We start from the raw sequence: 22,625 nt of genomic DNA on the forward strand, positions 1-22,625 counted from the left end.
AATTCAATATTTCTTTCCCTCTCTTTATTTTGCTTTCTCTAATTGATTTTACATTGAATTTACAGTTGTAGCTTTCACTTCCTGGTTCTGACTCTGCGCGGCTTGTCAAGGATGCTTCAATCTGATTGGTTGAGGGGACAGAGAGATCCTTTCCCTATTCACACAGATCACAGATACCCAGGAGAGGATCCTGCACTTTTTGCAGCTCACCTTCAGAGGAAGTTCCCGCACTAAAGCCTGTGAATCATCTGTGGTCAAGTTTAAATCTAATGAGCTGCAGGCATCGTTCGTTCACCGCTAGAGCAAATTCCGGGCCATTGTGACTTGCCAAGTTGCAACACAGAAATTTAAATGACAGTAGCCTAGATTTTGTCTTCAGTGAGCATTAACACATTATTGTAATTAGTATATTTGTTCACTTGGCTCAGTAGCGAGCAGATTAAATACTCAAAAGACTGGCTTCCAGCGTTTAGGTCAGAGATGTATGTGGCTGTTGTGGAAATGCATCAAAATGAACCTGATCCAGAACAAAGGCAGGAAACAACTAGATCAATGTATTAGTTGCAACCCTTCTCCTTCCAAATGTCTGAACACATAGTTGCTGTCAGAAATGGGGATGTTCGCTGATGACTGCACAGTGTTCAGTTCCATTCGCAACCCCTCAGATAATGAAGCAGTCCGAGCCCGCATGCAGCAAGACCTGGACAACATCCAGGCTTGGGCTCATAAGTGGCAAGTAACATTCGCGCCAGATAAGTGCCAGGCAATGACCATCTCCAACAAGAGAGAGTCTAACCACCTCCCCTTGACATTCAACGGCATTACCATCGCCGAATCCCCCACCATCAACATCCTGGGGGTCACCATTGACCAGAAACTTAACTGGACCAGCCATATAAATACTGTGGCTACGAGAGCAGGTCAGAGGCTGGGTATTCTGCGGCGAGTGACTCACCTCCTGACTCCCCAAAGCCTTTCCACCATCTACAAGGCACAAGTCAGGAGTGTGATGGAATACTCTCCACTTGCCTGGATGAGTGCAGCTCCAACAACACTCAAGAAGCTCGACACCATCCAAGATAAAGCAGCCCGCTTGATTGGCACCCCATCCACCACCCTAAACATTCACTCCCTTCACCACCGGCGCACTGTGGCTGCAGTGTGCACCATCCACAGGATGCACTGCAGCAACTCGCCAAGGCTTCTTCGACAGCACCTCCCAAACCCGCGACCTCTACCACCTAGAAGGACAAGGGCAGCAGGCGCATGGGAACAACACCACCTGCACGTTCCCCTCCAAGTCACACACCATCCCGACTTGGAAATATATCGCCGTTCCTTCATTGTCGCTGGGTCAAAATCCTGGAACTCCCTTCCTAACAGCACTGTGGGAGAACCGTCACCACACGGACTGCAGCGGTTCAAGAAGGCGGCTCACCACCACCTTCTCGAGGGCAATTAGGGATGGGCAATAAATGCCGGCCTTGCCAGCGACGCCCACATCCCGTGAACGAATAATTTTAAAAAAAATTTGGAGTGACACGAATGAAGGTGGGAAAAAAGGTCTTCTGTCTGCACTCTCAGCTGTTGGTGAATGTCTGAGGTAAACTTTAGGAATAGTGAGAAAAATAAAGGAGTCTGGAAATTGCAGTGGTGCCACTTGCACTTCTTGAAGGACAGAACCTCTATCTGCTGCCTTTGTCCTACCTTGGCCCCATCCCTAATTGTAAGTTGCCACTATGCCTGGCTTCCATCACACGAAGGCGTGGAAGTTGTAGGCTAGAAAGTTTGCCCTCATATAAATAAATGAAATATTTTTTCAAAATTAATAAAATATTATTTTTTGTTTGTAGATATTCTCAATAATCTTTGAACTCAGCTAACCTAACGAGGGCGGTGAAATTAGATTTCAGCAGTAGCGCAAAATTAACCAAAGCAAATTGGAAGCCTGTTTTACACCCCGCCCATCAATGGAAAAGAAAATCGGGCGGAGTGTAAAAGGAGGTGCCAATTCGCTAGCGTCCATTTTGTGCTATCGCTGAAGTTGAATTTCACCCCCCAGGTATCTTCCTCTCTCCATCATGATCTCACTACTGAGGAGCTTGGGATCATGTCAAACCTATGGGGAATAAGTGCCCCTTAATGGGGATGATGCATTTGTTACATTTTGGGTTTCTTCACTGATTTTAACTCTAGCTTTTTTTTTTGCGTTTTTTCAGACCACTTCACAGGTGGGCCCTAACTCTTTATCTTTCAGCATGTTTTTTTGAAAAGATATGGTCGTCTAGTGGTTATATTAATAGATGATTATCCCAGAGGTCATGAGTTCAAATCCCACCATGGAAAGTTATTAAACTAAATTCAATAAATCTGGTAATTTGTGGGCTAGTGTCAGGGAAAAAAAATAAACATGAAAGCTGCTGGATGTTGTAAAAATCCAACAAGTTTCAAAATGGCCTTAAGGGAAGATAGCCTGCTACTCCTACCCAGTATAGCCTACACATAACTCCAGTCCTACACTCTTAATGTCCTCTGAAGTAGCCCAGTAAATCACTCAGTTGTTTAAAAAAAAGTAATTGCTATATAGCAAGAAGGCAGCCACACTTAGCATTGCCAAACAGTCACCTAGAATGATTTCTCATAGAAATTAAATCCCTGAGTTTATTAATGAACAGAATATATAAATTTGTGTGGGAGCAAGCCCCTGTTACTTATCTATTTATCAAAGATGAGGGACGTTATTGCTGGGGAATAGAACATAGTGCACCTTTCTGTGCACCTAGTGTCAGCATCAATCTAGGTCAGATATAACACAGTTTAGCTCCTTATATACTGCCTCACCAAGGTACCTTAATTTTCACTTCAGAAGAGCACTTGCTGCTCCACTGCTCTACAGATTTTTCCATTCCTCCTCACAGCAGCTATTCTTCTGGCCGTTCTGAGTGAGACTCGCAATTTGGTATCAATTGGTGTTGAATAGTGCGCTTTTGAGCTCATGCCTACCATGAACTGAATTAAGACCATCATAAATTTATTTTGCATTGGACCTTTCAGCTAATAGGGAGAATGTGCCTTTCATCCCTCTAGTGTGGGCTCGATGTGAAGCCAGGTCTCAGCAGTCGAAGAATAATAGGGTAAATTTTATGATGTGATGCATTGGTTGTGCATGTGCATTGGGTTTTGAAAATCCTGGGATTAGTTCTTGCACATGCTGAATGCCAGGATTGGGTAGCCTGTTTTGTTATGGCAGGGTTGTGCTGCTACCTCTGGGGGGTCATACTCCCAGCACCTGAGGGCCTCATTAAGGCCCTCAGGTTATGTTAATGAGAATAGGACTTGCATGGTTTAGCCCAGAAATGCAAGGCCTGTATCGATGGGTGCATTTTGCAACTTACTTCATGACCTTTAACAGTAGAGCTTAGATTTTATTGAAATAATACAGGTTTAAAATATGGACCTGAGTTTCTTAAAAGTGTGAGGACCTTGGAATATACCAGGAGGTTCACTCCTTGTTTCATCAATGTGAACAGAGTACACCTACCAGCAGTTTTTGCCACTGCAATGGGACTGCCAGCTTTTGCCCATTATCCCAACAGGTTCATTTTTTATCTGGCAATAAATCCACTTGAGTACTGCCGTGCAAAATATTCAGTACTATTATAGATTAACTGATGCCAAACAGACTGAGACAGCTCAGTTAGTGGGTCTTTGAGCCACCACGAAAGCATATCAAAATAACATTGTGAAAACAAAATGCACAGGAAACACAGGAATATAGGAACAGGAGTAGGCCATTCAGCCCCTCGTGCCTGCTCCGCCATTTGATAAGATCATGGCTGATCTGTGATCTAACTCCATATACCTGCCTTTGGCCCATATACCTTTGGTTGCCAAAAAGCTATCTATCTCAGATTTAAATTTAGCAATCGAGCTAGTATCAATTGCCGTTTGCGGAAGAGAGTTCCAAACTTCTACCATCCTTTGTGTGTAGAAATGTTTTCTAATCTCGCTCCTGAAAGGTCTGGCTCTAATTTTTAGACTGTGCCCCCTACTCCTAGAATCCCCAACCAGCGGAAATAGTTTCTCTCTATCCACCCTATCCGTTCCCATTAATATCTTATAAACTTTGATCAGATCACCCCTTAACCTTCAAAACTCTAGAGAATACAACCCCAATTTGTGTAATCTCTCCTCGTAACTTAATCCTTGAAGTCCGGGTATCATTCTAGTAAACCTACGCTGCACTCCCTCCAAGGCCAATATGTCCTTCCGAAGGTGCGGTGCCCAGAACTGCTCACAGTACTCCAGGTGCGGTCTAACCAGGATTTTGTGTAAACATTATCATCTAAAATTTAGCATAGCATTGGCTTCTCTAAATCTGTCACTGTACATAAAGGGTTAATAACTAGTTTAGCTCACAGAAATAATGTCCCAGCTTAACTCAATACAACTGTTATAGAATTAATCAGTTTATCTGACATTGGTGTTTGAGGGCAGTGCCAAGCCATTCAATTCAAATACAAATGTCTTGTAGGATTTGTTCAAATAAGTTTAATTGGTAGCTTTTCTGAATTCAATAGACACTTACTTAAATCTGCTTCATCCTGGTTATTTTTTGAGAATATTTATCAACATGCCTTGTTCAAATCAGAGATTCTGTCTGAAGCCTCCAAAGACAGATGGTTAGGCCAGATAGCTTCCGTAGATGGCTAGAAAAAGAAAGGAACCGCTTCTTAGAAAAATCTTATGTATATTACATCCAGGTAAGCTTAATAAGTACTGTAAGAATACATGTCATGTTACTGCTATATTTGCAATTTTAAAAAAACTGTTACATTTGTTTGGCAGTTAAAGCTCAAGTTAAATGTTATGTTTTTCTGCTGCTTTCCAAAGACAAGGGGATCATTTAAGATCACATGAAGAAACCAATAGCTGAAATAAACTGAATAGGATCCTCTGTTCATCTAGAGGGCATTACAAGTCAACAACATAGTGTGGGACTGATGTCACATTTAGGCCAGCTCAGGTAGGAGTGGTAGATTCCATTTCTTGAAAGACATTAGTGAGCCAATTGGATTTTTAATAACAATCCAGCAGCTTCAATGGCCATTTTCTGGTACCAGCCCACAAATTACTACATTCAATTGCACAGCATGACATTTGAACTCATTACCTCTGGGTTACTAGTCTTTTACAATAACCGCTAGGCTGTCATACCCTCTTTGAAAGCATTCTCTGAGAAATAGGGCACTGGAGCCTACCTATGAAGATAGAAGCCAGAGACTTAGAATTAATATCAATGAAGTTCTCAAAATGTAACAAATATCATCCTAAAAAGGCAGATTAAGACATATAAACGGACCCTTATTTCCCATAGCCCTGACATGATCATGACAAGCTCAACAGTAGTAAGATCATGAATTTATAAGGAACTAACTGAAGTGGTTACTGTTTCCTGTTGGGTACTAATTGGATGCAGCTCAGAGGAAATAATCTGACCACGGGGGAAGAATCATTTTCTTTAGTTTCTGTATGATGTGGTGTTGAGGAAAAATGTGACGGTCTTTGCTGGTGGTAAGTTCGAAATACAAACTCCATATGCCAGAGAATTATGTAGATAGAAATCAAGTTATGCTAAAGCTTTATAAAACACTGGTTAGGTCTCAGCTGGAGTATTGCGTTCAATTCTGGGCACCCACTTTAGGAAGGATGTCAAGGCCTTAGAGAGGGTGCAGAGGAAATTTACTAGAATGGTACCAAGGATGAGACACTTCAGTTATGTGGAGAGACTGGAGAAGCTGGGGTTGTTCTCCTTAGAACAGAAAAGGTTAAGAGGAGATTTGATAGAGGTGTTCAAAATCATGAATGGTTTTGATAGAGTAAATAAGGAAAAACTGTGTCCAGTGGCAGAAGGACCCAGATTTAATAGTTCAAAAGAGAATTGGATAAATACTTGAAGGGAAAAAATTTACAGGGTTATGGGGAAAAAGCGGGGGAATGGGACTAATTGGATAGCTCTTTCAAAGAGCCGGCATAGGCACGATGGACCGAATGGCCTCCTCCTGTGCTGTACCATACCATGATAAGTCATTTGAGTCATTAAGAATTTCCTTCAAGGAAAGCTATGAGAACACAAGACAAGCGTTATTTTTAGAATTGCAGCGTTTTGCAAGGGGAAATGTGAGCATAAATCAGATTTGCAATACAACCTCCGTTGTCCAAAAGGATTCATCCAAAAATAATAGTCTGGATTTCCTATACCCCTCTGAACACTGGACACCTGGGTCTAACAGGCAACTGTTGTGTCCAGAGTTTAAATGACACTTATAGAGGGAAACATATCGGAGGACGCATTTCCCTCATAAGGTGCGGAATATTCTACACCGCCAGATCCAGCCACTGGGAAATGAGGGGGATGTAGGTGGGCACATGCTGTAGCTGTAAGAAAAGAATGATTTTCACCAAATCGTTGCTCAGGGATACTCTACTGTAAGTAATATATTTTACGGTTCTAGTCTTTAAGCAAAAAGGCTGCAAGGTATTTTGTTCTAAAGTATAATAGCTTTATTAAGAAGTTATAATAAGGAACAAAGATGTTAAAATACAAGAGTACAATTAAACATTCTAGTAAGATGAATACAACCTGACAAAGTATATTACTGTACAAAGATTCGAGGTGCACCTCTCGAAGGTCTTTGATTAGTTGAGTGGTCCAGCCTCGCTCCGAGAATGTTCTAATCAATACGAAGAAGCCTCCAACTTATATATGTGTTAGACACAATTAGCTGCATATGGGCCTCTCATCAATCATCCTGTCTGTCTCATGGGGCTGCCATCAGTCCTACTCCCTTATACATACAACATCTGACTTTACCACTTCCATCATGATTAGTTGCCTCTGAGATGTCAAGGACTCCTATTTCTGTCTAAAGCATCTCACACTACTACCAAAGTATGGATAACCCCCTTTACCCATGTTCTAAACAGGAGATGGGGATGACACGATATACTCATAACTCAGAGGCCCTCTCTTGCACAAGGTCATATAAAGCTTGTTTTGGATAGACAGAAGGCCTTTGTTCACAGGGAAAACTGACATCATGCTTCTCCCCCACAAGGTTTACAATATTATACAGAAAGCTTGTATATTGCTTTTCTTACAGCTACAGCACGTGCCCGTGTGCATCCCCTCATTTCCCAGTGCCTGGGTCTGGCGGTGTAGAATATTCCGAACCTCATGTTAAGTCTATGCAAATGAGGGAAATGTGTCCTCTGATATATTTCCCTCTATATGTGTCATTTAAAGTCTGGATACAACAGTTGCCTGTTAGATCCAGATGTTCAGTATTCTGAGGTTGAAGGGAGCCACAGAAACTTTTTTGGTAGCTAGAGCCTGTGCAAGCATTCAGAGTTTGGCTTTTCATAGGCAGATGAGTGAAAAATTTTGCAACTAATGGGCAAATCTAGCTTTTCTCAAGTAATTAAAAATTCTTAAGTGCTTGACATGGGTCTGTCTCATGTATTGTAACCAAATAAAGGAATCCAAGTAACAAGGTATTATCACACAGATTGGTTAAAATGATAACAAAAGAGTTTACTATGAAAAACAAAGGTAGAAAAGACAGTGGGGTACATTTTCAACTGCCTGCAGTGATGTAAAAATGGTGTTGCAGACCTGTCGTCCATTATAGAAACAGAGCGATTTTCATTTCCATTCCATTTCCTGATAAGGCGGAGTGTAAATTGGACAGCCGATGCACTGTCACCTGTTTTGCGCTACCACCCAGGAAGACTGTCACCCCCACCCCCCAGTTTTGCACTCAATTAATGTCAAGCTGATAACTGAATACAGAAACATCGACAAGCATCTGTTTGCTATTCCTAAGCTGCCATTTCCATTTTCAAGAAACACATGCCATCAAAGAATATTGTCAAAAGAGCAATTGTTGTGCACAATGCTTGAAATGGTAACTCCTAAAGGATAACGCAGTTCCCAAAAAAGTTTTGTGCCATGCTTGATGAACCCCACAAGAAATGTGTGCAAATGTGAAGAGCACACTTACTAGAGGAACATGGGAACAGGAGTAGCCCCATTCAGCCTATCAAGCCTGTTCTGCAATTTACTTAGATCATGGCTGATCTGTACCTCAACTCCATTTACCCACCTTTGTTCCATATCTATGTTGTCAAATGGCTAAAATAAGATAGTATTGTGAAAGTAGCAAATAGTGTTATCAGGAGTCTTAGTATATAAGCTAGGATGCCACTAGCTTCCATGCACGGTAAGCAGGTTCCTATTTTAAAGTGTGCAATTAAGAAAGCAATGACTTCCAAATACGAAATGACTTGAACTTGACATATTTGAATATATATATTTTTTTGGTCATTTGAATGACTTTACGATCAGAATATCCCTCTGTGTACGTGCTGCTTCAGTTTTCAGGTCTTGTCATTGTCAAATGCTAGTTCAATTGCACTGTCCTCTGGAGGTATGGGCAGGCTAACTTGTCCAGGTGAGTGACTGTATATGATTTCTGGCATTGGTACACATTAGTATTCCCTGGCGATCTGATGGAATGGGGAAGTTATAATCATAGGTCGTCTTGCAATTGTCAAACACCAAAATAATCAAAGCTTCAGAAATATCTAAGTGGCCTATAATTCAAATTGTTGTGGCTTGTAACATCATACATATGAACAGTAACAATTAACTCTGTCCATTCTAGGACGAATGAATTCACAGTAGAGAGAGGTATGCGAAAAGGAGTTTCTAAAGTGATGGTTGTGGTAACTGATGGTGAATCTCATGACAGCTACAATCTACCAGAAGTGATCAATGATTGTGAGGAAGACAAAATTAGGAGGTTTGCTATTGCAGTAAGTACCTGACATCTTTGGATATTGTAGCTATTCATTCACTTTAAGAGAATCGGCCCCTAAAGTTTCTTTATCGGGCACTCCAGATGAGGAGCAGCGCTCACAGGGAACGTTGGTCAGGAAATCACATTCCTAAATCCACTGATTTTCCATCCATTAATTTAAATAGATGAAAAATCAAGGGCTACCAGCCTGCAGTTTCCCAACTCGCGCTCTGTGCAAGCATTGCTCCTTGACAGGAGCGCCCAATCAGCTTTCTTGTTTATTCTAGTATAAATTTACCACTTTTAAAATGATTATGTTTATAAAAGAAAATTAAACAATTGTGCATTTAATTTCCTGCACTCTCTTTTACATGTTTACATAACTTCTTGTCTGCACATTAACGCAGTCACTAACCTTTTCATTTTAAACAGGTAATGTCACTGTTAAAATAGTACACAAATAAATTTCATGTCAATGTATTAAACATATTACAATAATATTCCAAGAGCTTAATTTCAGGGCAATTGTTGCCTTTATGTTTCAGCAGTACTTTTCAACAGTGACAGTAATAATCATTATGACTGTATATCATGTTTATTCTCTTACCGTTGACACCCCACCTTGTTCCACCTCTCTTGCCTAGTCTTTAAAATTCTCATTCTCTACCCCCCACCTCAGCCCCACCCTGAGATATCCTCATTTCTTTCCTCCTTCAGACTCTGCACTCCTCATCCTCAGTGATTTCAATCTCAATCTCAAATCACCTTGCCCGCTCGCCTCTGATTTCACTACCCTCCTGTTCTGCTTAACCTCTCCCTCCAAATAAACACTCCTACACATATTCATGCTCACCCCCTTGACCTTGCCATTTCGCATGGTCTTTCCACTCGCCTCGTCTCAATCACAGACAACGTAAAACTCTCCCTCAAAATCACTTACAACAGCACTTTCAAACTTCTAACTGTACAGCCTTTGGCCCTCCATTCACCATGATACTTCTGTAACTATTTATCTGCTCAATCACTCCCTCACCTCCACCATTGATGCCATTGTCCCCAGTAAAACTCTTTCTCTCCCACCCTGGTCCTTTCCTCGGTATGGCCTCCAACTCCATTCCCTCACGTCAAAGGGGTGTAATCATATCTGGCGGACAACTGGTTCAGATATCCATTTCCAAATCTGGCTGGAACACAGCAAACACTATCAGGCATTGCTCTTCTTTGCCAAAAGCTCCTGCTACTCCAGGGTCATTCTGGAATGCAAAGGTTACCCCAGGCTTCTTCTTCTCAATTACCAACCACCTCCTTAAACCCATCTCCCCAACCCCCTCCACTCTCACCTCCAACAACAAATGCAAGGCGCTCACAGACTTCTTTCTCACTAAGATTTCAACCATCTGTCCAACTGTCTCTGCCATATTCCCTCCATTTTCATTACCCACCAAGTTAGGTGCCCCCAAGATTCTGCCCGGCCAAGCCTTGAATTCATGTCTTTCACTGGTTTATCTCCCATCTCCCCTCATGCCCTCTCTTAGCTTGTATTATCCATGAGACCCACTTTGTGCTGATCACCCAATTCCACTTCTTGGCCCCCATGCTAACATTGTAAGTTGGTTCCCTCGCCTCAGGTACTGACCCCTCCCTTTCAAAATCGCTGTAATTATCCCGCTCTTTAAAAAAATACCCACTCTCGAGCCCTCTGTCTTTGCAAATTACAGCTTCATTTCCAATCTTCCTTTCCTCTCCAAAGTTCTTGAATATGTTATTGCCTCCCAGATCTATGCCCTTGCTTCCCACAACTCCATGCTTGAATCTCTCCAATTATGTTTCCTCCCTGCCACAGCACTGAAACAGCCCTAATTAAAGTCACAAATAACATTAATTGTGATTGTGACCATGGTGCACTATCTCTTGTCTGACGTTCATTGTGACTGTGACCGTGGTGCAGCCTTTGACACAGTCGACCACACTGTATTCTCCTCCAATGCTTCTCCTCCATCATCCAGTTCACTGGGGCTACCATCGCTTGATTCCACTCTTACCTATCCAATTGTAGCCAGAGCATCTCCAGCAATGGCTTCTCTCCCTGCATGGCAAATCTTTTGCCTGCCCCGCCCCTACGGCAAGGGGGTATGTTTAGAGAACATTAACAGTGCTGGCTCTCCACCACCGCCTGCCTTCTCCACGCCTCACCAAGCGTTGTGCTGCAAATGGTGCAGGTGCATAACTGATTTATGCGAATGCCCCTGACTCTAGGAATTCAGACGCAGGCAAGAGTGGAACTTGCCTGTGGGTGGAAGTCCTGCTTTGCCATTGTTGGTGGGGGGGGGGGGGTGGCAAGACTCAGATTTTCAGGGCCATTGTGTGTCATGTAGACTAACATTCCTGTCATTAAAAAAATAGCACATCCTCTGAATTACCATGAGCAACACTGGTGTTACCAAATTTATCTGGTTTTCTCCAGAATTCCTACAAATCAAGCATTCAACGTGGGCATTTTTTTTTAAACCCTTGGCTAGTATCTGCAATATTGGTTCAGCAGAAGATGGAAGTTTGTGGAGACCATTCAGAGTGCTTCCCAAAGCTAAATCTTGAATCTAATTGCTCCAGTAATTGCAAAAATAACTGCATTTTGGAGGTTAGACGATTCAAAACCACAGAAAAGCACAACCAAAAATGTGTAAAGCACGTACTGCTGTTAATCATGGGAGATATATATATATATATATAAACATTATTTTTTAATTATTCTTCAACTCTGTTTTATCCTCCAATGCTGCCCTATCTATTTCCAGCACCACACTTTATGATCTCAGAATGGTGATTTCTCACTGTAGATGTTTCCTCACACTGAGATATTCTGTCATTAGGGGTTGTTTCATGCAGCAGTTTGATTAAGAACATAAAAAATGTTCCCTTACAGTTAAGCTGACTCTGAATGGCAGATGAGATTAGAGATTGATCTTGTTCCCTCTGAATGGGAATCTACTGTGAGCAGTGTACTGTACTGCCTTTAATTATTGGACTAGCATCTTCCAACAGCAGTGAGCAATTCCTCAAGAGAGCAAAGATTACCATTGTACTTCACAATATCACAGGAAGCAATAGTTATATTAGATAATTAATGATCCAAATATCTGCAATAAGTTGAGGCAGCACACAATGGCTGCTGGTCAAATCAAATGAGAAAAATGTTTTAATCAGTAAATACATTTCAACAAGCTGATGACAGGTTAGATTTTATTGCCTCTGGGCACCGTACAATGTTTGGCGCACAGATGGTCAATGTTTCATAGAATCGTAGATTGGTTACAGCACAGGAAGAGGCCATTCGGCCCATCAAGCTCGTGCCAGCTCTTTGTAAGAGCAATCCAGTTAGTCCCATTCCCCCACACTTTCCCCGTAGCCCTGCAAATTTTTTCCCTTCAAGTATTTACCCAATTCCTTTTTGAAAGCCACGATTGAATCTGCTTCCACCATCCTGTCAGGAAGTGTATTCCAAATCATAACTACTAGCTGCGTAAAAAAGTTTTTCTTCATGTCGCCTTTGGTTCTTTTGTCAATCACCTTAAATCTGTGTCCTCTGGTTCTCGACCCTTCCATCAATGGGAACAGTTTCTCTTTATTTACTTTATCTAAACCCTTCATGATTTTGGACACTTCTATCAAACCTCCTCTTAACCTTCTCTACTCAAAACATGAAAGAAAGGATTTTTTGGTAATGGATCAGATGTAGGGAAGGATGCCCAATTCATGGCTGGACATCAAGGCTTTGCACATGGTGGCTATGTCTGAGATAGCAAAAGGAGATTGATATCCTTTTTTGGGACTTCATCTAGTTTCTATTGACTGCATGACATCATGTTGACCGGTTAAATTCTTTCCACATCTTTCCCCTACCTCAACAGGTGCTGAGTAAGAGGTTATTTGTGCATTCCATGAGTTTTCCCCAGCATTCCATGATGCCCTGGACAATAGCCTTGAGGGTGTCATCACTGAAGTATGCTTTCTGAAGCTTCCTCTGCTCTATTTACCAATAAATGACTTTAACAACAGCTAGATTTAAAGCCTGTGTACTAAATCTAATGATTGAATGGCTGCTGTCCTCAAAGAATGCATGTGCAATACCGGTGTCCCTGACAATGAAATAATTACATCATACTGGCTGTATTGAAAGGCATTTAATTTGGTTCAAACGCAAACTGCTTTGTGTCCAGAATGCATCTCCCAATCCATGCCAAGATGTTGATGATCATCTTGAAACCAGCAATTAAGATTCTCTGAGAAATTACTGCATTCAATTCTATTAGTTTTAATCAATTTCTGCATCTTATTTTAGGTGCTTGGCAGTTACAACAGAGGAAATCAGAGTACTGAAAGATTTCTAAAAGAAATAGAGTTTATCGCAAGCTCACCTAAAGATAAACATTTTTTCAATGTGTCAGATGAAAAAGCACTAGTGACAATAGCAGAAGCCCTTGGAGAACAAATCTTTGCTTTGGAAGGTAGGATATGCTATTTTTCTTGGATACAATAAATTACACTGAGAAAGATTTATCATTCCAGACTTGAATTGTATTTCTACATGATAAATCAATGCCTTCTCAGGTTTCAAGTATTGTTGTTCAAAGCAAGAGTCTAATATGGTTTGCTCCAAATCAGAGAAGAATTGGTGGTTTTATGGGAGTAGACTTACAACCCAACATCAGCCATCAATCGAATCACATTCCTTGGCTTTTCAGATTGCTGTTATAAATACAAAAGCTAGACAGTATAGAGCAGAGGTTTCCAAACTAGGGGGGGGCACAAGGAGGTTATTAGGGGACACAAGGAGGATATCAGTTGTAACTCATTAACAGGATATGCCTGCAATATCTATTTTCCCCCATTAATTGCACTGTAGCAGTCCCCTCAACTCTCTCAGGCATCCTCTGCAAACAGTTCCAGCGTACAGGTATCTTCAGTGCTCCTCAGTTTAAATGTGTTTCTTTCAGTTCAAAAAAAAAGTTCTTTGCCTTCTGGTATGTACCGCTGTGCATCATAAATTGATATTTGGAAGTAGATAAATTGCAGCAAGTCGGTGCACCTCCTGACTCTGCTTCAGAAATCTGCTTTTAAAAAAAAGTTCTTTGCCTTGAGTCAACAGCGCTGTAGAGCATCTTTTTTTTGGTCCCTGCATCAAATTCCCGATGAGCTCCTGGGCCCCCGATGTTTAGAGGAAATACATACATAGCTCTAATTTAAAAACTTGTCTTGACCTCAAAAATTACTTTATTACCCAGTGCTCTGCACCTTTCTGAAAAATTTATTTTACCCTGCTTCGACTTCATGTCGCTGCTTGCTTGCAGGCCATGGGGTGAAGGAGGAATTAAGGGTGAATTGGGGATTAGGGAGAGGTGAGGGAGACAAGGAAGTGGAATTTGGGGGGTGAGGATGCAGTGGAACGGGCATTGAGGTGAGAAAAGAAGTGAGGGACAGAGGGGATAACGCAGTAGAACAAGGGGAATTCGCAGTTGAAGAGGCAGCAGGGAAATTTGGGTGAATCGAGGGGAAATGCCCATTGGGGGTTTATTAGGGGTTACATAGAATCATACAAACATATGAATTAGAAGCAGGAGTAGGCCATTCGGCCCCTCAAGCCTGCTCTGCCATTCGATAAGATCATGGCTGATCTGATTGTGACCTCAACCCTACTTTCCCATCTACCTACTATAACCTTTGACTCCCTTGTTAATCAGGAATCTATCTAACTCAGCCTTAAAAATATTCAATGACCCTGCCTCCACCGCTCTCTGGGGAAGGGAGTTCCACAGACTCACGACCCTCAGAGAAAATAAATTCTCCTCATCTCCGTCTTAAATGGGAGACACCTTATTTTTAAACTGTGTCCCCTAGTTCTAGTCTCTCCCACAAGGGGAAACATCCTCTTAGCATATACCCCTGTAAGTTACCTCAGGATCTGCTATGTTTCAATAAGATCACCTCTCATTCTTCTAAACTCCAGTGTATACAGGCCCAAATTGTCCAACCTTTCCTCATAAGATAATCCCCTCATCCCAGGAATCAGTCGAGTGAAAAATTCCCTGAACCGCCTCCAAAGCAATTATGTCCTTTCTTAAATAAGGAGACCAAAACTGCACACAGTATTATTCTAGATGTGGTCTCACCAATGCCCTGTACAACTGTAGCAAAACATCTTGACTTTTATATTCCATACCCTAAACACTTGCTGTACCTGCATACTAACTTTTTGTGATTCATGTACTAGGACACCCAGATCCCTCTGTACCTCAGAGTTCTGCAATCTCTCTCCATTTAAATAATATACTGCTTTTCTATTCCTTCTGCCAAAGTGGACAAGTTCACATTTTCCCACATTATACTCCATCTGCCAAATTTTTGCCCGCTCACTTAACCTATCTATATCCCTTTGCAGACTCCTTATGTCCTCTTCACAACTTACTTTCCTACCTATCTTTGTGTCATCAGCAAATTTAGCAACCATACATTTGGTCCCTTCATCCAAGTCATTGATATAAATTGTAAATAGTTGAGGCCCCAGCACTGATCCCTGTGGCACTCCACTCGTTACATCTTGCCAACCTGAAAATAACCCATTTATGCCTACTCCCTGTTTCCTGTTAGCTAAACAATCCTTTATCCATGCTAATATGTTACCCCCTACACCATGAGCTCTTATTTTGTGTAGTAGCCTTTGATGTGGCATCTTGTCAAATGCCTTCTAGAAATCTAAGTACACCACATCCACAGGATCCCCATTATCCATGTTGCTTGTTACTTCCTCAAAGAACTCTAATAAATTACTCAAACACGATTTCCCTTTCACAGAGCCATGTTGACACTGCCTGATTGCATTGAGATTTTCTAAGTGCCCTGCTATACCCTCCTTAATAATAGATTCTCACATTTTCCCTATAACAGATGTGAAGCTAACTTCACATCTGTTTCCTGCTTTCTGTCTCCTTCCTTTCTTGAATAGAGGAGTTATTTTTGCTATTTTCCAATCTGATGGGACCCTTCCAGAATCTAGGGAATTTTAGAAAATTAATACCAATGCATCTACTATTTCTGCAGCCACTTCTTTTTAAGACCCTAGGATGAAGTCTGTCAGGACCTGGGGACTTGTCAGCTTTTAGTTCTAATATTTTTTTTCAGAACCCTTTCCCTGGTGATTGTAAATGTTTTAAGTTCCTCCCTCCCTTTCACCTCTTGATTCACAATTATTTCTGGCATGTTATTTGTATCCTCTACAGTGAAGACAGATGCAAAATATCTGTTCAATTCATCCACCATTTCTTTGTTCTCCACTATTAATTCCCCAGACTCTCTCTCTTGAGGACCAACGCTCACTTTACTTACTCTTTTCCTTTTTAAATACCTGTAGAAACTCTTACTATCTGTTTTTATATTTCTAGCTAGTTTTCTCTCGTATTCTAATTTCTCCCTCCTTATTATTCTTTGTCATTCTTTGCTGTCTTTTATATTCTGTCCAATCTTCTGACCTGCCACTAATCTTTGCAGAATTGTACGCTTTTTCTTTCAATTTGATACTATCTTTAACTTCCTTAGTTAGCCACGGATGGTATGTCCTTCCCCTAGAGTCTTTCTTTCTCACTGGAATGTATCTTTGCTGAGTGTTATTAAATATCTCATTAAATGTCTGCTACTGCATCTCTACTGATCTATCCCTTAACCTAAATTCCCAGTTCACTTTAGCCAGCTCTGTCTTCATGTCCTCATATTTGCTCTTATTGAAGTTTAAAGCACTAGTCTTAGACCTACTCTTCTCTTCCCTCAAACTGAATGCGAACTTCAATCATATTATGATCACTACTACCTGGAGGCTCCTTTACAATGAGGTCATTAATTAATCCGGTCTCATTTCATATTACCAGATCTAGAATAGCCTGCTCTCCTGTTGGCTCTAGAACATGCTACTCTAAGAAACTGTCCAGAAAACACTATGAACTCATCTTCCAGGCTACTTTTGCCAATCAGATTCTTCCAATCTATATGTAGATTAAAATCACCCGTGATTATCGCTGTTCCTTTCTCTCAAGCCCCCATTATTTCTTCATGTATTCCCTGTCCTACAGTGTGGTTACTGTTAGGGGGCCTATAAACTACTCCCACAAGTGACTTTTTGCCATTACTATTTTTTATCTCTACCCAAACTGATTCTACATCTTGGTCTTTAGAACTAAGGTCATTTCTCTCTATTATACTCATGTCATCCTCAATTAACAAAACTACCCCTCCACCTTTTCCTAGCTTCCTGTCCTTCCGAAATGTCAAGTACCTTGAATATTCAGCTTCCAGTCTTTGTCATCTTGCAGCCATGTCTCTGTAATGGTTATCAGATCGTACATATTTATTTCTATTTGAGCTGTCAATTCATCCATTTTGTTACGAATGCTACGCGCATTCAGAAACAAAGCCGTTGGTGCTGTCTTTTTACTTTTTTGCAACCTCTAGCCTTATCTGCTGGCGCACTCTTAAGTTTGCATGCTCTGTCCCTTCCTGCCACTCTCTGATTATCATTTCCCTTATTGCTACCTTGTTCTCTTGCCTTGTCTTCTATCTTTAATTTATCACATCTTCCCTTACGTGATCCCTTGCCTCCACTATTTAGTTTAAAGCCCTCTCTACTGCCCTAGTTATACGATTCGCCAGAACACTCGCCCCAGCATGGTTCAATGAAGGCCGTCCAAACGGTACAGCTCCCACTTTCCCCAGTACTGTCGCCAGTGCCCCATGAATCGAAACCCATTTCTCCCACACCAATCTGAGCCACGAATTTAACTCTCTAATCTTATTTACCCTATGCCAATTTGCTTGCGGCTCAGGTCATAATCCAGAGATTATTACCTTTCAAGTTCTGCTTTTTAATTTAGCCCCCAGCTGCTCATACTCTCTAAGCAGAAGCTCTTCCCTCGTCCTACCTATGTTGTTGGTACCTACGCGGACCACAACAACTGGATCCTCTCCATCCCACTGCAAGTTCCTCTCCAACCCAGAACCGTTGTCCCAAATCATGGCACCGGGCAGACAACACAGCCTTCTGGACTCTCGTCCTCGGCTACAGAGAACTGTGTCTATCCCCCGATTATATTGTCCCCTACTACCACTACATTCCAACTAACTCCTCCCGCTTGAATGGCTTCCTGTACCATGGTGCCACGGTCAGTTTGCTCATCCACCCTGCAGCCCCCGTTTTCGTCCATACAGGCTGCAAGCACCTCAAACCTGTTGGACATTTGCAAAGTCTGAGGCTCCTCCACTTCTACCTTCTCGATCCCCTTACCTGCCTCACTCGCAGTCACACCCTCCTGTCCCTGACCACTGACCATTTCAGACGACCCTATCCTAAGGGGTGTGACCGCCTCCTGGAACCTAGGGTCCAGGTATTTTTCCCCCTCCCCGATGTGTCGCTGTATCTGCAGCTCGACTTCCAGTTCAATGAGTTCAATCATAGACAGGTTACAGCACGGAAGGAAGTCATTCGGCCCATCGAGTCCGTGCCGGCTCTATGCATGAGCAATCCAGCTAGACCCACTCCCCCGCCCTATCCCCGTAACCCTGCAAATTTTTTCCTTTCAAGTACTTATCCAATTCCCTTTTGAAAGCCATGATTGAATCTGCCTGAACCACCCCCTCGGACAGCGAATTCCAGATCCTAATCACTCAATGTGTAAAATAAGTTTTTCTTCATGTCACCTTTGGTTCTTTTGCCAATCACCTTAAATCTATGTCCTCTGGTTCTTGACCCTTCCGCTAATGAGAACAGTTTCTCTAGATCTATTCTATCTAGACCATGATTTTAAATACCTCTATCAAATCTCCTCTCAATCTTCTCTGTTCCAAGGAGAACAACCCCAGTTTCTCCAGTCTGTCCACGAAACTAAAATTCCTCATCCCTGGAATCATTCTAGTAAATCTCTTCCGCACCCTTTCTAAGGCCTTTCCTAAAGTGCGGTGCCCAGAACTGGACACAATACTCCAGTTGTGGTCAAACCAGTGTTTTATAAAGGTTCATCATGACTTCCATACTTTTGTACTCTATGCCTCTATTTATAAAGCCCAGGATTCTGTAGCTTACTTAACTACTTTCTCAACCTGCCCTGCCACCTTCAACGATTGTGCACATAAACCCCCAGATCTCTCTGTTCCTGTTCCCCTTTTAGAATTGTGCCCTCTAGTTTATATTGCCTCTCCTCGTCCTTCCTACACAGATGTATCACTTTGCATTTTTCTGCACTAAATTTTATCTGTCATGTGTCCACCCATGCCACCAGCCTGTCTATATCCTCTTGAAGTCTATCACTATCCTCCTCACTGTTCACTACACTTCCAAGTTTTGTGTCTTCTGCAAATTTGGAAATTGTGCCCTGTACACTGAAGTCCAAGTCATTAATATATATCAAGAAAAGCAGTGGTCCCAGCACTTACCCCTGGGGAACACCACTATACACCTCCCTCCAGTCCAGAAAAAACTGTTCACCACCATTTTCTGCTTCCTGTTACTTAGCCAATTTTTGTATCCATGCTGCTACTGCCCCTTTATTCCACAGGCTTCAATTTTGATGACAAGCCTATCATGCAGCACTTTATCAAATGCCTTTTGAAAGTCCATATACACCACATCAACCACATTGCCCTCATCTACCCTCTCTGTTACCTTATCAAAAAACTCTATCAAATTAGTTATACACAATTTGCCTTTAACAAATCCGTGCTGGCTTTCCCTAATCAATCCGCTCTTGTCCAAGTGACTGCTAATTCTGTCCTGGATTATCATTTCAAAAGTTTCCTCACCACCAAAGTTAAGCTGACTGGCCTGTAGTTGCTGGGTTTATCCTCACACCCTTTTTTGAACAAGGGTGTAACATTTGCAATTCTCCAGTTCTCTGGCACCACGCCTGTATCTAAGGATGTTTGTAAGACATGGAAAGCAGATGGTGAAGCAGAAGAATTAAGAGTGATATTGAGAGGCCTCAATTGGGGAGAAGAGCATACAGATGTGAGGTGATGATGTGAAGGAGAAGGAATGGACCAGGTATTGGGGGGTGAGGGGGTTATAGGAAAGGGAAGGAGTAAGGGAGGCAATTGGACAGAGAGTGTGCTGGTAAATGATAGCATCAAAATGGAGTGTGCAGCTGCAGCAAATGACATGCAAGGAGACTGCTGTGGTTCCCTTTCTCATTGCTTTCCTCACCCACCCAAAGCTTAACTACAGCTGACTGATTTATACGCCAATCATCACCAATACCTCCCACCAACTAGTGCTTGTACCTCTCACTGACTAAAAAAGAGAGGCAGAGAAGGCAAATCAGTAAGAGGGAGAAGAACAGGACTCAGAAACAGAAGAGAACACACACAGACAACAAGAAAAAAAGCCAGGAAGACGCAAAGAAGCAAAGTGTAAAGATATTGAGAGAACCAACAAAATGAAGAGGTCAGAGTCTGTAAGACACAGATCATATTCTGCAACTTATCAAAAATGCATTACAGCATGCACTTACTTACAAAAACTTTGATCTGTTTGAAAAACAGTCCCCCTCACTTCAAATCCTTTCTTTCCCTGCTAAAGCCTCAAAACTTACCCCTTACCATCCCATCCCTGCTTCTTCCTCAGCCTATTCATTGACTTACCATGAACAATGCCACGGTTGATCCAGTAGTTAATATAGTATATATTTTAAAAATTGCATCCAGCACATGTATATCATACTTCATAGTATTAAACAAAGCAGAGAAAGAAAGCCACTCATTTTTTGCTGTTATTTCTGACATTCAAACACTAGCCTCTTCCTTAAGGGTAGGAACAAAGGAATTCACAAACAGCTGACAATCTACAGCAATTTCCCTCGGCTATTAGCTTTTAAGTGACCTCAGACTGTGCCTATTTACACCACTTTCTCACAGGGAGTATCTGAGCAGTGGCCTTAAAGGGACAGGCTGGGTTAAACGCAGCTCCATCTTTGTGACTAAATGTCACAACTGTGCTCCAAACCCCAAGTTATTCTGAGCAACACCATGGGGTCAGCTAATAAAATATAGATAGGAAGATGACATGAATTAATAAGTAGTAGAATTACTTCTGTTCTATTAGTCTGCTTCTCTCTCAAATGCACATTTTTAAGTTTATGTGAGCCAAGTGATTTTTCTTTACTAATGATCACTTCTAATTTATCAGCAACCAGTGACCAACAAGCTGCATCCTTTGAGATGGAAATGTCACAAGCCGGGTTCAGTGTACATTATACAGAGGTACGATATTGGACCATAATTTGCTGTGGCCTGGAATCTATTGGCATCTGTCGTTAGTCAGACTTGCCCTTGCATGTTTAGGCTTTTAAATTTTTGGTGTGACAAGATGCTGAAAGTGCGAGCTGATAACGGCACAGTGAGGAAATGGCACCTGGGACCTCAGTGAACAGGGCAAGCAAATGTGTATCTCCTTAACCAATCAAGTTGAAGGATTGTGAAATTAACAGCGCAAGGACTGAGAAGGAAGTGTAAGTTAGAATTCAATGTCAAATCAGGCTCAGAAAGAGAAATAAAGAGAAGGAAAGAAAGATTGCATTAAGAGAAAAAAGAGAAAGGAAAAGTTTTTAAAGAATTTTACATTTTACATTTTTCAAATCTCCAACAATTAAAACCTGAAGGAATGAGACTCCACCTTTGTAATAGTTAATTTTCAGTGCCAAAGAGGTTGATTGGCAGTAATTAACACTTATCACATCGTTAAAAGGGTACTTAGATAAATAGACAAGACTTAACTTTCTGTGGCGAATTTAGTTCGTATCTACCACACAAATACAGCAACTTCACGCCATTCAATGTATTTCAATGGTGAGGCAGACAGTGAGATGCTGTTTTCGTGAAGCTAACGCGGAGCGGCGTATCTCAGACAGCAACTTTTGGAGAATTGAGTTTAACCGCGCATCTGCCCCTCGCCTGAAGTTGCTGTACCATTTGCACATAAATAACGGTGAGTGCCATTAGCCACACTGTTATTTTGACAGCAAAATCTTGGCTATTAAGATTCTCCCGAAATACATTTATTTTGTACCATTCTTGATTTATGCTCAGAATATAATTTTTTTTTAATGACTACACTGCAACAATCGGGAGTTTCATTCCTAGATACAACAGCCCTATCACTGAGCAGAGTGCCCAATACTGAGGACAATCTTTATTGTGTTGCTGAAGTTTTGCAGCCATTTAAAAGTTGGGAATGTGTGTTCTCTGTCAAGCCAGAGAAGTGAGGAATGATGTTGAAGATAAATAGATTGTGGCAGAAGTTCCTCTGTTATGAGCCTTTTCGTGCTGTACAGTGAGGGTTAAAGTTGGGTTGTCACCTTTGGATGTCCAGATTTTTTCATTGGAAAAATGACCTCAATAAAGCTCAAGTGTTTAAACACAGAAGAGCTCAATAGTCTGGACTCCGCTGGTTGGTTAAGGAGCATCTTAATTCAGCATTTTTTCCCCAAGGAGAGTTGGGTTGTTCTATGATATCTATTAAATCTTTGGAAGAGTCATGAACTCCCATGGCTCCTGAAAAGCTTACTTCTGTGTTTGCTGATGTTTACTTGTGTAGTCCCAGATTGGAGAGAAGACCAAGATCTTTTAGACCATGGTTCACTATCCAGTAAAACTGTAAAGTACTGCATACTTTATAAAACCTGATCTTTTACAGTATTCTTGCCCTCAAGTATAGACACTAATTTTGTAATAAAA

General features: G+C 41.6%; 1 protein-coding gene and 1 long non-coding RNA gene across 2 annotated transcripts in view; one reads left to right on the forward strand and one right to left on the reverse strand.

Annotated features, from left to right (window-relative positions):
* Positions 1-22,625, forward strand: part of itga1 (integrin, alpha 1) — a 193,649-nt gene that overhangs the window by 80,151 nt on the left and 90,873 nt on the right. Inside the window, exons 8-10 of the mRNA XM_067985617.1 lie at positions 8,727-8,877; positions 13,201-13,366; positions 21,079-21,152. Of these exons, the coding sequence (XP_067841718.1) occupies positions 8,727-8,877; positions 13,201-13,366; positions 21,079-21,152 (391 nt within the window). The remainder of the gene's footprint in view (positions 1-8,726; positions 8,878-13,200; positions 13,367-21,078; positions 21,153-22,625) is intronic.
* On the reverse strand, positions 4,590-20,620 carry LOC137322688 (uncharacterized). The gene is made up of 3 exons (XR_010963208.1): positions 20,535-20,620; positions 5,174-5,261; positions 4,590-4,709 (listed from the first exon to the last, which is right to left on the reverse strand). It is a non-coding gene; the product is annotated as an uncharacterized lncRNA (long non-coding RNA).

The sequence above is a fragment of the Heptranchias perlo genome, chromosome 1 (assembly GCF_035084215.1).
Source record: "Heptranchias perlo isolate sHepPer1 chromosome 1, sHepPer1.hap1, whole genome shotgun sequence".
Classification (NCBI taxonomy): domain Eukaryota; kingdom Metazoa; phylum Chordata; class Chondrichthyes; order Hexanchiformes; family Hexanchidae; genus Heptranchias; species Heptranchias perlo.